This window comes from Dermochelys coriacea, chromosome 4, assembly GCF_009764565.3.
Source record: "Dermochelys coriacea isolate rDerCor1 chromosome 4, rDerCor1.pri.v4, whole genome shotgun sequence".
Taxonomy (NCBI): domain Eukaryota; kingdom Metazoa; phylum Chordata; order Testudines; family Dermochelyidae; genus Dermochelys; species Dermochelys coriacea.
Window position 1 is genome coordinate 59,143,329 of NC_050071.1, and position 21,700 is coordinate 59,165,028.

The window sequence follows — 21,700 nt, forward strand, 5'->3', positions numbered from 1 at the left end:
CTGTTACACCTTAGTGTGTAACTCCACTGACATCAATATAGATATACTGTACCAGCATAAAAATGGTATAACACAATGGAAAATCAGGCCATTATTGTCTCAAACCCTGTGTTTGCTTTGTATTTGCAAATGCATTGGGTGATGGTGGCTGTTTTCTCTTTTGTATGTACATATTGAAAACACAGGAGCCCAATACATTGCACTGAAGGTCTCAATTACAAATGTCATTTTATTTAATTTCTTCACTCAAACTGAGTTTTCTCATTCCAAATCTTTGCTTAAAGAGAAAAATGGGAACTGCTCCAGTAGGCAGCTAGATAAATTGATACAGATATGGAATGTAAGTTTCAACTCATATAGATCACAACATACAAACAATTATTTATGCAATACAGACTTACAAAACAATACAGTTTTTTTCACAAATATTTTCACAGAATTCTGCACAGCAATTTTGTAGAAAAGTAGAATTATGCAACACCAAAATAAGTTATTGTTCCTTAGTATAAATTATTTTTCATTTCCTAAGGGAGGAGATAATTTACTAACACGATTGGACAAGACTGGATTGGATAAGATTGGATTGGATTTGGTGACAGCAGAAACTGAATGGTTTTGTTGCCATACACAGCACAAGATATGGAATCTGCTGTATAACTATGGTGGTTAGTCCTCTGAAGAAAAAAACTAAAAATGGGAAAGAAGTTTGCAAGTCTAGAGCTTCTGAAAAGATGTAGAGGCTGTGAACATTTGAATGCCTGCCTCTTAGTGCTTTCATAGTCAAGCAGCATAAGTGTGCTTTTGTTAAAAATTTAAAAAAAATATTGTGTAGATTGTTAGTTTGAGGACGTGTCCAAACACCCCAAGTTGAAGTTTTGATTTTGAGGAACAATGAACATTTTGGTGTGCTCTGAAGAAGATATCAGGTAAAAACTAGTAGGATTCACATTTGATGTAACACAGACTCTGTTGCTAATTTCTCCCTCTTAACTGCATAACAAAAACATACAACTAAAAAAAGAACTAATTGTCTAGGTCTAGAAACATGCTTGAATAGTAATATTGATGGAAACAATTCCTTGCCATGTTTAAAATTACATTTATCATAATTTAAATATTATTATTGATTCCCAGAAACTTCAGTGCTGAAGAAGTACAATCATTTGGAAAAGTATATCAAGACAAAGTGTAGCACAAATTAAAATCCCCAGTATTATAACCCACTTTCAATTTGTTAAAATCATATATTCCTCAAGGTTATAGATAAAGCTTTAGATGGGAAATGTATTTCTTCATAATATAGCTAGAATAAGAGATTTAACCATCTTTATCTTAAGTTTCTTTCCATACATGAATCAAAATAGACTTCTCAAAATGACTAAAAATATAGATTTTTAACTACAGAACGCAGCAGTCATTTTTCTGCTTCTTTGCCCTTTGCCCCCAAAAAATCATGCAAGGTCTACAAAAATAGCAATTAACTTTAAAAAATAGTTTGCTTCTTCGAGCAAATTTAAGTTACATTCAGATGTAATACAGCTATTTATACAGAACAACGCTGCGGCACGATACTGAATAGCGGCTTGCTATGTTCAGTTTCATTCTGACAGCAGCTGCCCATGTCAATGTTAGTTCTGGTCTGCTGCAACATCAGTATCTGGTTTGATATTCATGATGCCATCGGTTGAAATCATTGTAGAAAAGCACTATGCTCCCAGAAGCCATGCCAGTCATTATACACCTATGAAAAGCACAAAATTCAGTTAAGGGTTAGCCACTTTACATTCAAACACAGCTGACTTACCTTTCTTGGACAGATTTCTTCCACCATATCTAGTACCACCTTTGTAAATCAAATGTCTAAGGATATGTCTACACTTGTGCTTCCCAGCTCATGTAGACATACTCGCACTAGCTCCCATCAAATTAGCATGTGACATAGCTCTGCTAGCATGGGCAGCAGTGAACAGTGACATGGGTTAGTTGCCCTGAGCATCAATCCACGGATTTGTAGTTGGGGTGGCTAGCCCCTGCCAGCAGTGGTGGATTAATGATTTTGCCGCCCCTAGGCCCTGAAATAATTGCCGCCCCCATATGAACTTGTTTTTAGTTATTTTACAAATTTGTGCCGTCATTGGTGGTTTCAATATGCGCTATGATTGGTAGAATTGCAGCATCCATAGATGCTGACTCCGTGGGTGCTCTGGGGCTGGAGCACCCATGGAGAAAAATTGGTGGGTACAGAGCACCCACCGGCAGCTCCCAGCCCCAGCTCACCTCCACTCTGACTCCGCCTCCTCCTCTGAACGTGTCGCCAGGTCCTGCTTCTCCCCACTCCCTGCTAGCGCTTGTGCATAAAACAGCTTTGCACGGCTGGGAGGGAGTGGGGAATGCCGCGCGCTTAGGGGAGGAGGCAGGGCTGGGGCAGAGATTTGGGAAAGGGAATCAATAGGGGCAAGGAGGGGGTGGAGTTGGGGCAGGGACTTTGGGGAAGGGGTGGGAATGGGGGCGGGGAAGGGGTGGAGTTGGGGTCGGCCTGGGGGCCTGTGAGCACCCACCGGCGCTGGGGGAAATTCGCACCTCTGGCTGCTATTATAAATTTGCCGCCCTAGGTGATAATACGCCACTGCCTGCCACCACTCACCACTGCCTGTGCTACTACTGCTACTCTACTATTTTTAGTGCAATAGCTCCATGAGTGTTAGCGTACGTTTACATGAGCTAGAACTCATACCCCTAGCTTGTAGTATAGATATTGCCTAAGAATGCCACCAACTCAAACATTAAGAACCTGATGCGATTCCTACTGAAGTTAATGGAAAGACTCCCATTGACTTCAACTGACTTTGGATTAGGTCTTAAAATTTCCACAGCAATCATACAGTATATTTAAAGCATTTTATTTCCTAGATGATTTTCCTCTACTGTATCTGATCTGAACTGAATCAGACTTCAGGGAAATAGTGACTAATACCATTTTGAAGAATGTATTACTTACCTTCCTTTCCAGATTGAAGTAATATGGGGGAAAAGAATAATTAAGGTCTAAATTTTTAATTTAGGGGTGTACAATTCTAACACTTATGGTCTCATTTCCAGAGGTGCTTAACACTCACAGGAGACAACTGGAGCTGCAGGGGCTTAGCACCAGTGAAAATCAAGTCCCAGAGGCTCTAATTTTGGGACCCTAATAACTGAGGGACTCAAATTAGTGGGCACATTTGAAAATGTAGGGCAAGTTGTTTTGCTACTGGTCTAATACATGGAATTATGGATCAGAGAGGATCAAGCTCAAAGAAATTGTCCTGGCACTCTGGGCACCAAAAGGGGCTCAAGACTTAGATGACAAGAACAATTAACCTTGTATAAAACCAGGGTCACCACATACAGACCACTTCTGATTTTGTTTTCATAATGGCTTTAACTCTGCTGGTGAGAGTGCTAATGAAATAGTAAAATGGAGGGGATCCAGCATGTGCAGATTTCAATTCTTTCTTCCCGAGTTCAAGAGGGATTTAGCACAGGATCTTCATCAAAGAACCAGATGTGCATACAGAATTGAAACATCTCTATTGTTTATACATATGTTCAGCTTCATTTCATGGGCATGTAAACAACCAGAGTGCTGGTATTTGGTATTTAGCACTAAGTAGGAGTATTATTCATGCCATCCACCACAGAGATATTCTGTATTTCCACATCTTTACTATGAGTGAGCTGACTGTTGGAGACATTTTAGCTCCATTTGAACAGCTATGATCCCACTTGGGGCCATTTGAGAGCAGTCATGGCTGCGGAAGTGACATCTTGGCTTGTAATGTATCAGGAGTTGCTATGACAGTCATGTTTATTGTCTCATCTTGTGACATTACTGTTAGAGCTGGTTGGAAATCAGACTCTCTGTTCAGTGAGAAATTCATACATTTTGTAGGAAAAAAATTGTTCTGATTTGTTATGAAAAGCCAAAATTTCTAATTTGAGACAATCAAAACATTTTGTCTGTGTCAAAACATTTTGATAGTGGTGTTTCAATTAATTTCATATAGATGTTTACATTATATTAAATATACTATACATGTATACATAATATTAAATCAAATATATACATATTAAAACTAAATTTGATTATAATATAAAAGTCAAAACAAAATGAATCACTACACTACAGAAATGACATATTTCAACCTTTTCCTGTCTAAAATGTTAATCAATATCAACATGTCCACCCTTCGTTTCGATTGTGATTAAACTGCATTTTTGATGAAAAACTGTTGTTAAAAATTGTGATCAGCTCTAATTATAGTTATTAACACATTATTTCACCATATACCGAAGTGATCCAACAGGTACATCAGAAAGCCATCTGAGTAGGGCCTCAAAGGTAGAATTTGTCTCCAGCCAAAAATGACAGTACCAGTCATTTTAATATCTAGAAAGCTGCCATTTTCCAGAATGATTGCTTATGAGAACATGTACAAGAATGAAGAGGACGATTCAAGGAGACTGAAGGTTTGCAGAAGTTGAGATGGGTAGGGTTTCAAATTGGTAAGAAGTAGTGGGTTAAAATTTTGATTAAAATCCATAGATGTAATTGTTTTTGTTTTAAAGAGTATTTGATATAACATTTTGAAATGTGGATTGTGTTAAGATTGACATAATGAACATATGACAGGAATCTATCTATCTATCTAAAAACACAAAGATTTTATAAAAAGGATGCCTAAATTTTGGCTCTTGCATCCATATTTAGGCACTTCTATAAGATGTCTGATTCTTAAAGGCATTGAGGGATTTCATATTTCATTTTTAATGATTACCATTAGTATAAAAAACTCTACTTCCTGTTTAATCAAGATTTAAAATTGAGCTTTACCTTTGGTTTGTGAGGTTCCTAGTGAATGATTGACTAGCCACAGGACATGGCCGGCCTCTGCCTGTCTTTGGCACGCTTGAGAGTTCAGTAACAACTAAAAACACTTAGTCTAATTTCTTTATTCCCCACTTGGATGCTCATTTGTTTAGAAAAATTTTGTTTGTCCCAGTGGGAAACTAAGAGGACTTGCCTCATTTCATGAACGCTCAGTTTAAAAGTCGTCTCTTTTTTTAATCTCCAACATCCCAAAAAAAGCTAAAGATATTTTGCCCTAATTTGGCTGAGTGTTGGATGAGCACAAATTTTCAAATTCTCTGCTGGTGAAAATGTGTAAAACTCTATTGACAATAATGGAGTCAAGGCATTTACATCAGCAGAGAATTTGGCCCCTTATTGTTAATAATTTATTTATTATTATTAGGGTAGCACCTAGAGGGCTGAGTCAGGATCTGGCCCTACTGTGCTAGGCACATAGTAGGAGAGAGTTCCTGCTCCAAAGATTATTAATGACACATACAATTATATATAGGAGTCAAAATATTCAAAGGTGACCGAGTGACTTAGAAGCCTGAGGGTATGTCTACACTACATGTGTTATAGCTACTCTGCTGTACTGTTGACACAGAGACAGAAGGGGTTTTTCCTGTTCCTGTAGTAAATCCAGCCCCTAGAGAAGTGGTAGCTAGATCAATGAAAGAATGCTTCCATCAACCTACCTTCATCTACAGTGGAGGTTGGGTCAACTTAACTATGTTACACAGGGTGTGAAATTTTTATAGCCTGTCGCAATGTACCTAGGTCAACCTGTGTTTTAGGTGTAGCCAGGGCAGAGTCCCATTTTAAAAGTGGCTAGGATCCTAAGAGACTTTTGATAAGATTTAGTGACTTAGATGCTTAACAAAAGTCTAGATAGTAGTCTGTGAGCTAAAGACAAGCTGGATACAACTATAAACACTCAAGTTATAAACCGGAGAAAGCTATGTGCCAAAAATGCATAAAGACCTTTAACCATAGTGGAATTGGCAGGTGTAATATAGGCAGTAGTAAATATGTTTACTGTTTTTATCCTTTGTAAGAGAAAACAAAATGTAAAAGATTGATGGAAATCTGAGTGAGTGTATATTTTCTTTTTGTTAATGGCTTTGAAGACCTATAATTAGGAATATTTTTTTCCTCTGAGGAAAGAAAAAACAGTACATATTAAAAGTTCGTCAGAGTCAGATTTCCCGGAATGAGTGTTAATTTACCCACCCACCAAGAGCTGCAACTCTGAAAAAGATTATCAGACCTAAATCATAATCTTTCAATACTAAAACAGTGCACAGAATTCTCCATATTATCACTGGCACTTGTGATCAAAGTAAATACAATATTGAAAGGAAAAAAATTGTTTTCACCATAATGATGTTCCTTTTGTAGTTTCTTTATAATAGTACATTCTATGAAATACTTCTGACCCCCAACTGAAATCTCACCTTTGGTCATATGACAGGGCCATGGAACGGATTCCAGCGTCACAGCCTGGGTAAGCAAAAAGTTGCTTGAGGTCACACACTTGCCATACTATGATGACCCCATTGTCTCCGCCTGTAAGGAGATACTGTCCATCACGGCTCAGATGGATTGCCTAAAGGGAAATTACATTAATATTTCCGTTAAAACAACTTGCATTGCTTTTATTCCCCCTCTCACTTCCAGAACACCCGACCTGCACCATCGCAGCTTTATCTCTGAAGACACTTCATATCAGTAGATACAGCTTCTGAGAAGCAAAGAAGTCAATTACAACTTAAATGTAGGGTAAACACTGAAATCTACAGAATATACTGGTTTCTTTACAAGAAGTACAATAGAAAGGATGATCAAGCGGCTTAAGTTTATTTCACCTATCAACTATTCCACACACCAAAAATCAAGTATGAGGGCAACTCAGGAGATTTGATTTTCTAATTGGGTGCATTCACAGGAGGCTGCAGTACTTGCACCTCACTTTCACCCAAACAGCTTTAACCTCAGATAGTTGCCCTCATTTTTTTTTTAATATAGGCCACATTTGGAGGTCTGTTTATCGGCTTTTGTTTTCTTTCCCCCTAAGCCCTGCATAGTTGGACACACAGAACTAAGTTGCCTGGCCTTACAGCTGGAGGGATACAAAAAAGTCTGAATGAAATTAAATTTTTTAATACTCTTTTAATACTTCTAAAAAGATATGTTTAGCTAATGTGTCAGACACAGAATAAATGATAGTGTGCTCTAAAGGTTGACCCCCATTTGGGATGAACTGGGGAATTTACTCATACTTTCACTACTTGTGAGAAATAGTCCATCCCAAACTCATATTTACATAACAGAGTATTGATATTACATATAAAAACTACATTAAAAGAACATTTAGGTTGCAAAATGAAGCATTCAAACATTAGGAATTTACAGAATGAAGGCTGTTTGTGCACGGGCAACTTTAATTGTGGCATTTCCTAAACTTGAGTGTTGACTTGGCAGCCTTAATGTTCTTTAATATAGGGAGAGATGGGTTATTATAATTTTCTACAATTTTTCTATAATTTCCTATAATTTTTTAAGAAGCAAAATGAAAAAAACAGTAATTGTATCACATGGCTCCATAGTGATCCCCACACTGGTAGGCCATCAGCAAGTTTGGGACCTTTGGATCTAAAGCACAGATCTTTACCGCTAACTGCTGCATCTTCCCCCCTGCTTTCCCCCGGCTCGTGTAATCCCTTCCCTGCTTTCACCCCTCTGCATTCTAGTTAAGCTGCTGCTTCTCCTCTTCCTCCAATAGCAGGCTGTTATCTTCTATTTGGCCCAGCCAGAAGGATATGAGAAACACTTTTCTAATGAGTTCCACAGTTATTTTCCTCACAGCTTCCTGGCTGGAATCCTGGCTTCTATTCCAGTTTCTGAAAAGTACTTATAAACCCTTCTGCCCAATTCTCCATTGGGGCTCCCATCCCCCTCTGCTCCTGTTCACTCCTCCCCATCACTGTGACTCATGCCTCAACCTTCACCCTCATCTACTATCCATCCCTCCCATCCTGGCTCCTACTTTCCTCCCTCCCTTCACCTATCTCCTCCCTTCATCCCCACACTTCCTGGCTTCTTCCCCTCTTCCTCTCTGTTTCCTGGCTCCTACTGTTCTCCCAAAAGCTCCTGCAAAATTTAGCTGCCAAGCTCTGACAAGCCTAAGAAGTCTCCATCATACACGTATGACCTGAGATTTTTCAGAGGCTTCCAAAATTCACTAAATTTGGGGAGATTTTCACAAAGACAACAAAAAGCACATCCCTGATACTAGAATGACACCTTTGCCAAATTTAGAGTTTCTGATCCAAAGCATAGAGATACTAAAGTTTTTCAACAAACAGCTGTAAGAATTTAACGTGGTCAAAACAATACATTTTCCCCAAAACCTGTTTTTTGAGACAGCTGAGTCATTTTAAATGCAACTTAAAAAAAAAATCAGCCTGAAGCTGACACCCAGCATTGGAAATGCCAGCTAAAGGGTTAAAGTGAGGCAAAGTTATAAGTAAATGAAAACACAGTCTTATAATGAGAAATATTAGGCAACCTTTCTTACAGGGAAGCTCTGCTTATAATGATGAAGTCCTAACTATTTTAAAATGTGTATGCATAATATAGAAACTCAAGGTGGGTGAGGCAATATCTTTTATTTGAAAAACTTCTGTTGGTAAAAGATACAAGCTTTCCAGCTTACACAGAGCTTTCCTTCAAGTCTGTGTAATCTCGAGAGCTTGTCTCTTTCACCAACAGAAGTTGGTCCAATAAAAGATATTACCTCACCCATCTTGTGTCTCTAATATCCTGGGACCAATATAGCTACAACAACTATCCATAATATAACTTTATTGTTTAGTTCTACAATTCCATCACAATATCTTAGAAAATTTTCTTCATAAACAGTTTTGAAAACCAAAATAGTTTCTTTTGCATTTAAAGATTTCATCCACAGTTTTCAACACAGAAAACTATGGGTGAGGTCTTCACACACGAGAGTTTTCAAAAACTATTACACAGAAAGCTTAATGCTATGGTGCCTTTAAGATCTTGTGGCAATCACAAGTATTTTGCACTATAATCTGTGTTTCTGAGGTGCTCATAATTTGCAGAATTTTTAACATATGCAGCACCTGCTCACAAAAAACAGGGGGAATTAAAATTAAAATACTAAACACACCATTAATGCAATATTAAAGTGGTTATGTTGAACACTGACAAGTGTAGAAAATAAAATATTATGGTCTTCATAGTAATAATTAGTTAGCCATATATTTCCCATTTTTGTGCCTTATTACTGTTATGATGATGCTAAAAATACTCTCTACAAAGTACAGGAAGTGCAGCAGCGCTGAGTTAGGGTTCTTATCAAATAACTAACTTTTCATAACCTTAGTTTTGAGTGTTTATTATGATGACATCTTGTTGTTATGGGAACAAACTCTTTTGTTTAACATTTTATTTAACAAAATTCTTTCAGGACTAATGCTTTTTTTTTTTTAATGAAAGATAATCAATAACATTTTGTATTTACAAGCTATGAAGGAAATGGTGATCAACCCATTCCAGGCAACTGTATTTTGAACTAGGATTGCGACAAATGTACCCAATGCTTAAAAAAGGTAGTGGGCACAGTAATCATTTCCAAGCCATATATAAATATGGTATAATTAAATGCTCAAACATTCTGAATTGAAACTTGTTCTAAATGGTATAAATGTTCCAACTATCAATTATTATTTTTGTCATTTCTTATTTCCCTCTGCACACAAAGATGTGTGATGCACCTCCCAAACCAAAAAGAAGGCATGTTTGCTGCCCCAAAGAGCTTAGAATCTAAATTACACACAATATAACCAGGGTGCAACAAGGCAATAAGCTAGGGACGGAGAGGTAAGATAATAAAATCTGTAGAAGAGAAAATTGCATATACCAAGATAGCTCATCATGAGGTCTAGCAAACCAAATAAAATTATTAAAAAGATTATTCATTAGAAGTAAAATCAATATCCATTTTTTTCATTCCACAAATGGCAATCTCCTGAGGGTATTCTGAAATTGCAATGAAGGCATGACAAATAATTATTTGCTACACTTATAAAATTCAGCTGATGAAAATCCATTAACCTTCTGGTCATGGTTCACTTGTGTTTTATACTTGAGGCTTTTTACTGGAGAAATGCTATATTACAAGGCAAATTAAAGCCATTAATCTTTAACTCTTCCACTACCGGCAAATTTCAATGATTTCTGTGATCTCTTGATTAAATAAAGAACAGTCTGAGGTTTTGCCAATATCTATGCCATTTTCCTAAGTCACCTGCTTTTCAAGAAGACAAGTAGTTGATATATATATGACAAAGGTCACGCTGTCAAAATTTCAGTTTAATGACATAGCCCATAGGAGTTAACAAACTAAAGGATGCATTTACTCTCAAGTACTCCAACTATTATGGGGAAGGCATGAATCAATTTTACTGTTCAGTTTTTCTCCCAGTGAAAGTTATCCAGGATTCTAATAAGTATAAGCTCAAACAGTTCTGCCATCTAATCTTTCTCACAACATAAGATTCAGACATGCAAACGAATCCCCATAGCACTCAATTCAAGCAATGTTCTAAAAGCTTCACTTCTGACTTGTATTTCCTTGAAAAGTCTCAGAAGTTTGTGCAAACCCTTTAACCTCTCAGATTCTTGAAAGGCAGTGCTTCTTAAAAAGTAGAGCTGTCACCATGACAGCACTGGCTTATGGCAGCAAGAGGCTGTTGGGCACCTCCCCATCTCAGGACTCAGGAAAGGAAAATAAATTGGTTCCTTTGGGTGAATTAGTACACTGTCTTTGTTTAGGATAAAATAACTTTACTTCTCTGAACTGGCTGCCCACTTAGATTTAATTTATTTCTTAAGACAACTAAACAATACACGGTAGATGTGCTGGGATATGCTGTTAGCCTAAGCTGCATGAAGCAGTATTTAAAACAAACACAGGTGGAAAATGTTGATTATACCCCGAGTTTCCCCAGACAGTCAAATTTTTCTGGTAGTTGTAGAATGTTGTTCTGAATGTAACTGTAAACTGTTATTTTCATCAACTATATCTTGCAGTCTAAGCCCAAAATGACAAGAAAACACATCAGAATTTTACTTTACATAAGCAACTGCATTTCTGACCCACTATTTCTTCATCTTCTCCGGCAAGAAATAGTGATATCGTCAGTCTGCACAGCCTGTAGGCAGGTCCTACTCATTTTAAATGCCCCTACTTTAATCACACAGTTGCCACTTGCCTTCTAATATGATAAAGTGGAGAAGCTCTGGAAGAAGGTTGTGGATTATTGAAACCTAAAATCCTCGTGGGACTCTTGGGGGAAAAAAACAGTGTGTATTACTGGCCTACAGAGAGCGGAACATTCGCTGCCTCAAGCAATATTCTCCAAGCCGTGGGTACTGACTGAAACACCACAGAAATTGTTTTACCCAGCAAGGGATTTCTAGATATTTTACAGATTTACTAGCATAGTTGACAATATAATCACAACTGAAAGTGACATATTATCAACATTATTATTGTAAAAAGAAAAGCAAAAGAAAACACTCTGATGTGTGCTTGCTTTAAATGAAGTATTGGGATAGAGGCTAGGGTGGGAAACTCACAAGCATGCGTGCAAGGATAGCAAAAGGTGAAACTTGGTTGAAGAAAGCTAATTGAAGAAAGATTAAAAATGAAGCAAGAATCTATATCAATTTGGAAAAAAGGCTGGGATAGGGGCATGCAAATTCTCATGACATATCCCCTACCTCAAACAAATCTGCATTTACAGAGTATTAAGTAATAAATGTGCGTAATTCAGCATTTTGTGACTATTAATCCACTGCAGAACTGGCTATGGAAAACACACCAAATAATACAGCTATTTTAAATTGCATACTCAACAACCTATATATCCAACATTTCAAGAAAATTAGGATAATGGATTAACAGAATTTAATTTACACAAGAGTTTGACGTCAATTTCTAAAAGAAGGAGAAAGGCATAACTGAAACTCCAGTGTTAACATTAAAACATTTTGTCCCAGCTGCATATGAAATCATAAAATGCTAGTTTCTGTCATGGAAAGAGTTAAGGCTAGTAACAGTCTTTTAACATATATTTCAATATTTTCTACCTGTTTGGAAGCTAGTTTCCTTCATTTTGCTCTCTTTTGCAACACAAGTTTTAACAAAATTATGTACCTGTGGGAGTCAAGTGAGGACAAAGGATGCAAATTTAAGACTGCTCACGGATGAAAAACAAAGGTAAAGAATTCTTGAAAGACTGTAGGACAGGTGTGTGAGGGTAAGAAGAGTTCAGGAAGGATATCTTAAATATTGCACAAGTCATGTGATCAGACCTTGTAAGGAAAAGAGACGGTGCCAAAATATCCTTGCCTGCATTAACAACACTTCAGAATTGTTATTATTGTATTATGTATAGATTGTGGTAATCAACTCTTCACCATTTAGTTTACTTTTTTTCCATTGCATTCAGTTTGGAAAATGAAACTACAATGGTCAGTTATATTGTGGTTAATTTCACTTCTTATAGTGCTGCCAACTGCTCTACAAACAAGAAAGAAGACAGGGCTCTTCTTTCTTTAAAGAGTTTGTAATCTAATTAGACAACAGAGTAGGATGGGTTGTGTGACTGAGCAGTGCAAATTAACACCTGTATTGTTAGCTCTTCAAGTTTTGTTCAGTGGTGGGGTTATCTTTCATTTTTATTTTATTTCAGCTCTTTTGTTTACAGTTCTTCAGTGGCTGTTGCAAGGTTTTAGGCCTTTTGGAAGAAGAGTATTTTAGGGAGGAAGATGAGAACCACTTTCTGTTTCTCATGTGTTAGCATAATGCTGTTGTGTTGGGATTTTAGACCAGCAGGAGAATACTTATATTGACATTAAAATAAATCCATACAGTTATTTTATTAAGCATTGCCTCCACTCCCATTTTTCTTTTAAATACAAAAAACCCACTCTATTTTGGATTTAACTACAGCAGTGTTCTTCTGCTTCATCTTTTAAATTTCTACTTAATTTTTTCTCTCTTTTTAAGTAGTTAAATTAAAAATATTCTCCCTTTTTCTTGTTTCGGCTTAGTTCTACCACAGCTGCCAAGTTTTGTTCTGTTCCATGTCACATTTTATGAAAATTTTTGAATGTGTGATTTCGCATATTAGCAAAAACTCAGCCTTTGCATAATATCTCAAATGAGATGCAGGAATATGGACAGGGCTAATGACACACCGCAGTCCTCCCACTGCTGGAGTGACTGGTCATCTTGACTCTTGAGAGGCTGACAAAAATGTAACATCCTGAATTCTCCTGTGTGCGCACACCAGGTATTATTTGTATGTCCTTTTATTCAAGGGGAAAAACCCACAATATATTGCTGGCTACCTAGGCAAAGCCACTGTAAAGTTAAACATGATTTCATGAGCAATGTCTGATCCCTCAACTACATATTTCTTGGAGCTCTTCTAAATGTAGCAGGCATTAGTGAAATTGCATAGATTTCATTCACCATTTGCATGGAAAGAAACCCTGAGCAATTCCAAAATCTCAGAATTCTCCTAAGTTTATTTTAAATATTGACATACGCAACCCTTAGAATATATTTCTGCACACTCACCCTTATTTTGTCATCTGTTTCCATAGTGGCTTGAAGTTTCCCATTCACACTGAATACACAGAAAAGGCCATTTTCATAGTATATGATACAGTGGCCCTCTCTTGAAGCCTGGATAAGTTTTGGTCTCAAGCAGTTTTCAGGACCTTCTAATGTCCTCAATAGGTCTCCATTCATTGAATGTATGAGACATGGTCCTTCTGATGAAACAGAATTAAAAGCACTGGTTATTTTCATATCAAATCCATCCAAAGACATTAAAGGAAATGAGTAATGGCTTTTATTGAATTAACTCAAAATGTGTTATAAATGGAAAATTTAAGGTACATTCTTGTAATACTAAAGTTCTTCACATTGGTAGTCTCATCTCCTAAAAGTCTAGATTGCACTAGGGTAACTAAAGCAATCACCTACTTTAAGGCAATGTCCACACTACCACTCATGTCATTATAACCTAAGCGCTGGTGTGGACAGTGTTATGTCGGTTGGAGAGCTTCTCCCACTGACATAGCTGCCACCACTCATTGGGGGTGGATTAATTAAGTAGATGGGGGCAGAGCTCTCTCCTGTCATTTTAGAGCAGCTCCACTAGAGAGTTTACAGGGGCGTGGCTGCACCAATGCAGCTGCGCCCCTGTAAGCTCTCTATTGTAGTCATAGCCTTAGTCTCTAGGATCTTCCCTGAAAACTTGATAGTTACCACATTTTTCTGCTGAGTGCAACAAAATGAGTCTGTACTGAATCTGAAGGCTAGATTTTCACAGTATGATGCACTTACTTGCATGCTCACAACTGCAGCACCTAACTTAGGTGTACAAATTCCTGATATGCATTCACAAATCAGATGTGTACCCATATATGACTAGCTACATTCTTCATTGGTAATGAACATGGACAAAAACTTAATTAGTATGCACACATCAGGTATTCCCTTGTGTAAGTTACGAGCATACAAAGTGTGTGCAGTTTTGAGTGCCAAACTTTGAAAATGCAGCCTATAATAGCAATTTTTGAACACTGAAGAAGGAAGGTCTCTATTCCAAGGAGGACTGATCAATAGACAAAGGTAGGGAAGGGGGACAACTACAGGCAATTTATGTACAAGTGAACACAATTCATTGTAAGCAGCCCAGCAGAAATGGGTCTTTAAGAAAGATTTAAAGGGACCTTGTAGATGAGCGCAGGGAAGCTGAACCTAACCACTGCAAATTTTAGTTGGGAATGCAAATATATCTTTAAACAACAACAACAAAAATCACTGCTGTTCCCCATGAGGAGTTATCCATAACAAAAACAAAGCACATAATTACATTGCATTCTTGATAGTCTCAGCAGAGAACCAGGAACACATAGAGGATAGTTCGCTCTGTATTGTCTAACAACTATAGGTAGTTAATCTGAATAAACAAAAACAAGGTAACTGGAAGAACAGCGTGGGGAAGATGTCTGTGCTGTACTTCTATAGATACATGTGAATCGGCTTTAATTTTAATGTGTTATGGTCAAAAGATGTTTTTCAAATTGACTTAAAAGGAAAACCTGTGCCAATTAAAACAAGGTTTTTTAAATATGAATCATACATAATTAATATGATCTCCATCATCGTAGACTGTATTCACCTTTAAATAGGACAATAACTTTATGACCAAAATACAGTTTTAAAAAGATAACAGAAAACCTTCTACCTTTAGCACCACTTATTACCAGACCAAGTTCAGCACAAACTGTAGCACAAACGATCTCATAGTCATGTCCTGTCAAGATGGCTCGGGGAGTGGCAAAATCACCTTCAAGGAAACAAGAAAAAAGGAATCTTCAGTTACAATTCATCTCTAAAAGCAGTGTTTACAGTAATTCACATATGTATTTTCTTTGCCCTTGGAATTTACACTTTCAAGAACAGATACTCATGGTATGGACTATACTTTTTGTGTTACACTTGAGATTGACTTCTTCCAAACTGCTGAGCAACAGTACACTTGTAGCACTGCCTTTCAGAAATTCAGCCTGGCCATTTACTAATGAAGAGACACATAAACTCTATATAGACAACAAGTAGTTTGAACCTAAAGGATTCTACTCCCTCTCAGTGGACAAAGTTCACGTCAATAAATATTCTGTAAATAAGTGCAGATGTCACTATGATAAGTAACAAGGGAAAACATTTATGATGTCCAGGTTGAAGGAAGGAGTCCACCTACTGATTTCACTGTAATCTGTTTCCAGTATTGAAACCACAACTATGAGGCTTAACTGAGTTCCTCATAGCCAGTTGGAGCTTTGTCCAAAGCAATTATTTTTTCCAGAATCTGTCTTTAGAGACCACATCAAACATTTAGGGATGCTGTCAATAGAGGAGAATTGTAAGCAGACATATTGTTATGAACTGTTGAACTGGTCAGACTTAAACCTTCTGTCACGACAAATATGGGTAATTAACTTTATTCTCAAAGATCAGACATAGAAAGTGTATGCATGAGTTATCATAAACTTCTTTAAAAATACTTCAGACCTCATCTCATGGATTTTCACTAGCCCACTCTCCCAGAATGCTAGTAGTCCATGGAAAGCACAATGTTATTTTTGCAATTACTGTCTAATTATTTCAATTGGAAGCCTTTTATGAAGAGTTCAAATCATTCAAGTTTTAAGTAATATGTTTTTGATGAGGTTTTCTCACTTAGCTTAATAAAAGAGAACTACAAATAAGCTTTTTGTAGCAGGAAATATTTTTACTTTAAATTAAATTATGACTTTTTTTTCCTGTGGAATGCCAGGGCTATAGAGAAAGATGGTGGTGAAAATCAAATGTTATTTTAATTTTAAAAAATAGTACATGGATTTGCAAAGACACAGAAAGAAGTAATAGTGTCAAGTGATTCCAGCAAGGATAAAGCAGCATGTTTAGATAGCATTATTCAAAAAGTTTTGAAGTAGAAATTTTTTAAAAACCAAATATTAATAAGCACAATCTAATTAATGTGTCTATTCATTTATACTGCACTCTCCAAAGTAGTGTCTGCAAATTTCTAATAAAACAGTCAGATTGTTAGAACAGACCCTACAAACAGAGAATGTTTTCACAGGAACAATGAGTTTTCTCTATGCAGGACTGGACATGTGAAAGTAAAGTTAAAAAGACTTTACTTACTCTTACCAGTGTGCGTTTTAACTCTGGTCATTTGCAACAATTCTGAGACTGTCCATGTAGCTGTCGTGTTCAAATGGTCTTTTTAAAAAGGTCATAATCTATGATCCTATATCAAACCAGGGATTATGGCCTTTCAAAATATGATTTATTCTGCAATTACTGCTACAATACATAATTTATATTATTGTATCATACAAATTTTGCAAAGTAAACAGTATTTTTCTTAATAAATCAGGAAAATATCATTCATATTTATAAATACTTTGGAGCAGCTCAGTAAGTGATCCCTAATCCCCAAATATATAACCATGAAATGCTACAGCTTTTGTTTCATATGGAGTTTGGCAAAACACTCTAAAAATCAGGAAGCATGGCAGACAGTTCAGAAAAAAAATTTAAAAGCATAAGGGATAGACTTATGATCAATAGGTACATCTCAGCTGACTGATTTTACAGAAATATGGCTATATTGAACTTTCCTCACCTAAACACGGAACAAGCACTTTTAAAAGTAAATGAAACAATGAAGACAATCCATGACTTTGCTCAAATGGATAGAAAAAAGTTCTATAAACTTACACTGGAATCTACTATAACAGCCTCATTACCCAGTAGCAAATTCTACTTTATAGATCCCATGCTCTGTCCTATTGTCCCCAAATGAAATGTAAGGCAGTTTTGCACAGTTCCTGGTTTGGAGTATTTTTTTAATTGAGATGCACACATTAGCAACATTAAATAGTCAGTAATAGTTATTATTTAACACTGTCTTCAGAACTTGCATTGAACACAAAACTCCACAGATCATCAAAAAATTAAACTAATTAATGTATTAAATATTTTCATAAAACAATAGTTTTAAAATGGAAATCATGAGAGTTTGAAATGAGCAACACCGACTCGGGGTTAATGGGTTTATATTGTTTGGGTTTAAAAGGACATTTAAGGAACTGTTTAATGTAGTTATTAGAGGATAGAAGCAAAAACCCAAGTGGCACAAGATGTTTACTTTAAATGCTTCTAGTAGTAGTGTTATTGTTGTCTCTGTGGATTAAATGTTATGCATTTCCACAGTCCCTATCCCAATAGTATCTAGGAGTCAGGCTTCTCCTACAACACAACATGGACTGATGATGCAGGTTTATCATAATACATAGTAAAAATTCTATCTATAATACTTATGTTGTTTTTCATTTAGCAAGATTATATTAATATATTATATAAATTAGAATATAAACCTGTGTTACCTAGATTATAAGCAGTGTCTCACAAATCCATTCATCCAACTGTTTACCAAATAGCTTTAGCATTAAATAATTTCGCATCAATAAAAAAAAAGAGAACAACAATTAGAAAAGTAAATTTACAAAGAAACCTCCAGTTAGGCTATTTCTCTCACTACTGAAAAACAAGAATCCTGTGAAAAGTCAGGCTGGCTCTTTTGATAAAAATGTTAAATATTTAGAGGTTTTTAAAACACTGATTTCCCAAATAATGGGGTCACTTAAAAGCTGATTGTAGAGCAGAACAGATTTCTTTAAAAGCTTTTAAACTGTTACTGCTTCAGAAGATTGTCATGGAATGCAGAGAAAATTTTATTTTGTCACTGGTTTAAGGGGCACCTCTTCAAACTTTTCTAAATTGTTTTAGGGGAACCAGCTTCTAGACCCCTTTGAAAAGCTATGGAAATGACTTCAAAGGAAAAAAGAGTCTTTGTCCCTTAAGCAGGTTTACGACCACTGAGGCAAACCCTAACTAACGGGTGAAAAGAATACTCAGGCATCTTTTTGGAGATCCTTAAGGAAGATGAACAAGTCAAATGAGATTAAAGATAGCCCAAATCCTGGCACTAACAACCAAGACACAGCAGTCTTACAGATGTGCTTTTCTCAGCACAGTATATAATAATATCCTTAACCAATATCACTGTTGGAGGACTACTTAAATTTGAATGGTGTAGAAATTTTAGTGGCACATTCACATTGTAATAAATGTAGCCACAACTTATTAAAATCATAGTATATATAAAACTTTTTTTCCAAAAATAGGTAGGATATTTTACCTTTACAGTAACTATTCAAATTATGTCAGAGAACTCTCTTGTGTTACAATAAATAATTGCTGCAAAGTTGTTTTCCCATAGAAAATTACATAAAATATGACTCTTGCTTAAGTGACCAAAGTACACTTTAAATCATAAAACTCAAACTTCAGAAGACAAAAGAACACCACATGACATCACGTGTGCAACATTTCACTGAAAAAGTGCTGGATGCTTGGAAACTACATTTTAAAAGGAATAGTGGAATTATAACAAAGTCAAAACTTTCTTCCAGTTTTACAACATCCAGAAGAAGTCACTCCTTACAGCTAACGAATAACTGTTTAGTGTTTCTGGGATTTCCTCCTCCTAGTTTTCCAGCCTCGGTGGTGTTAAACAAAACAGAATCATGACATCTTAAATCCAGAAGCGAATTCCTTGTTTAATTGCTTGCTATGTTACAACGACTGACTGAAAGAACTGACAAATACAGCAAACTCTGAACATTTCCATCTAACCTGTACTCAACCTAAAAACAAAAGCATATCCCACATTAAAATGTGACATGCCCTTTCCTAAAACTAGCACTTGATGAGATAACATTATGCAACATATTAAAATGTAAATATTTTGACTATGGCTCCTTTCATACTCTATGCTGAGAAGGCAGCTAATTATGATAAGTCACTGACATATGAACAGTAATTCTCAAGTTATGATTCCATGATTGTAGAGGCTGTAGGGCACCTTTTTAAGTGCAAATTAATTATGCAATTTTATGTCTTAATATAAAATTCAAATTAATAAAACATCAATTAACCGAACTATCTTTTACTTACTGTTTGCTAAAATAACTGACTGAGTGCCTTCCCACAAGGATAGCCAAAACCAAACACTTTCTACAAATTTCACAATTTTTAAAAATACTGTTTCTAATAAAAACTGACAAAAATAATAGAATCTTTAAAATAAGGTTACATAACTGTAAAACCCTAATTATGAAATCTGGGAACTATGAGCACAAGCCATATTCCATCCGAATGTAAATAAGCAAAAGAAAAAAACAATCTCAAGAACTCCGCTATGCCATTAGACTTCCACGTTAGTTTTACAACACATTTCAGAGTTTATTTGCCTCAAACTGATTCCTGTTAAATATCTATATAAATACCACATTAATGGAATTCTGCAAAGTGGCTGCCAATATAACAACAAAATTTCGCTGCTACACAAATGAGACTAGCTCTTTCATGAACAACAAATCTTACTGAATGATGAGATATACATATGTTATGAAAGTATAACTGCAATTTTAGTCTGAAGGCTGATTTCTTTTTAAACGCACAATTTTTATACTATATTTTAGTTACAAGGTACATAAAAACTCTGCCTTTATTCTCCACTTTAGAGACAGGAGTTTTTTCCTCCCAACTCCAATCTTTTTTCCTTCTACAGTTGCATGCCATCTATTCAAACTTTTTATAATCTCACAAAATCTCGCACAACCTTAAATCTGGAAGCTAGTTTTGTCTTTGCACATGTTACTTAAAGCCTATAGTTTGCCCAAAGGAAACAATTTATTTGAGTAAACTCACATTCGAAACCTGAAACAAAATCCAGAAATTGAAATGCAACTGATGCGAGTAACATTTCCAACCCTGGCTAGTAAAGTGCTAAATGTATATTTACTTTATCATGTGGCTCTAGCTTACTCATAACCACTGAGGAGACCAAGAGGGCTTATTTCAATCCATCCCCTAGCTACCCCGTGCAAACATTTGAGTGACACGGAGTACTGAGTAAGCAGATGCTATTAGAATGTAACATTTTTTTATTCATCTCCCTTTAGAGTAGTTAATTAGAAACATGAATTTGAATGATTTTCTTGTGTTTACAGACACACTCTCGCTTCAGGATATGGTTCCTTGTATCTCTAAAATGGCACAATATAAAGAGCAAAACAAATATTACAACCTGTATTAATGAAATATTACAATTCAGACTTTTATGCACAAAGTCTGGACTCCCATGCCTCATAATTCCCATCCTATGTGCAATATGAAGTCTTCTGGAACCTTTTCCCCCTCATTCATAGTTTGCCAGTTGAAAGTCCTGGGAAGTCTCTTACTCCTCCCACTAAATATGAACTCCTCTCAAGTCCCTTGCAGACATCAGTGGTATGACTATCCAGTGTCTCCAATGTACATAACATTTTAACATATGCTGTGTACCCAGTTAATTAAACTATCCATCCAAAAAGGAAAATTATTAGGAACATTATAAAGCAACTATTTCAATAAAAATTATAGCAATCGTAAGACAAGGTGCTAACATATGTCTATTTTTAGCTGTATTCTTTGTGTTATATCTAAAGATCAATTCCATCACAAAACAAATACTTTTGAGTTTCTCTCTTAATCAAAAAAAAATCTCAGATGAACGACTTCATACAATTGTGTAGCTCACTTTAAATCTATTAGTTTTGGCTGTTTTTACTATTTTCTGCTTATTAGAATATATTCTACAAAAAAATCTTGTAAAATTTTGTTCCAATTAAGAAAACTTTTTAATCATTTAAAACCTTTTAAAATATACTGCCCAACAACAGTATTAAATAATTAGAGCATATACTGTAGCAATACGATCTTATTTTTAAATAGGTAATTAATTTTAAAACAACTTGTTTTAAATATAGTATTAGATACATGTTTTGAGTCCTTTCATATTGCAATGACTAGGAACGTTGTAGCATTTTAAAAAACAACAACCAGCCAATGAACGATCAGCCTTAAAAAGAAGGAGTTTTGTTTCTTCTTTTAAACAGCAAACAGTATTTTTCAACAAATTTAGTCTTCCAGCTAAGTGGGGCTCTTAATGTATATTATTCCGACTATACAAAGTGTTCTAGTGTGTACCATAGTGAATTTACATCCTGCAA

The 21,700-nt window shown here is 35.9% G+C and overlaps 1 protein-coding gene across 8 annotated transcripts in view; it reads right to left on the minus strand.

Moving 5' to 3' along the window:
• Positions 1 to 203: 203 nt before the first annotated feature.
• Positions 204 to 21,700, minus strand: part of LRBA (LPS responsive beige-like anchor protein) — a 555,352-nt gene continuing 533,855 nt past the window's right edge. For all 8 annotated transcript variants that reach the window (XM_043513125.1, XM_043513123.1, XM_043513124.1 and 5 more), the window contains exons 54-57: positions 15,256 to 15,357; positions 13,575 to 13,771; positions 6,349 to 6,500; positions 204 to 1,741 (exon numbers count right to left, since the gene is read on the minus strand). In XM_043513125.1, the coding sequence (XP_043369060.1) occupies positions 1,651 to 1,741; positions 6,349 to 6,500; positions 13,575 to 13,771; positions 15,256 to 15,357 (542 nt within the window). In that variant the 3' untranslated portion in view covers positions 204 to 1,650. The remainder of the gene's footprint in view (positions 1,742 to 6,348; positions 6,501 to 13,574; positions 13,772 to 15,255; positions 15,358 to 21,700) is intronic.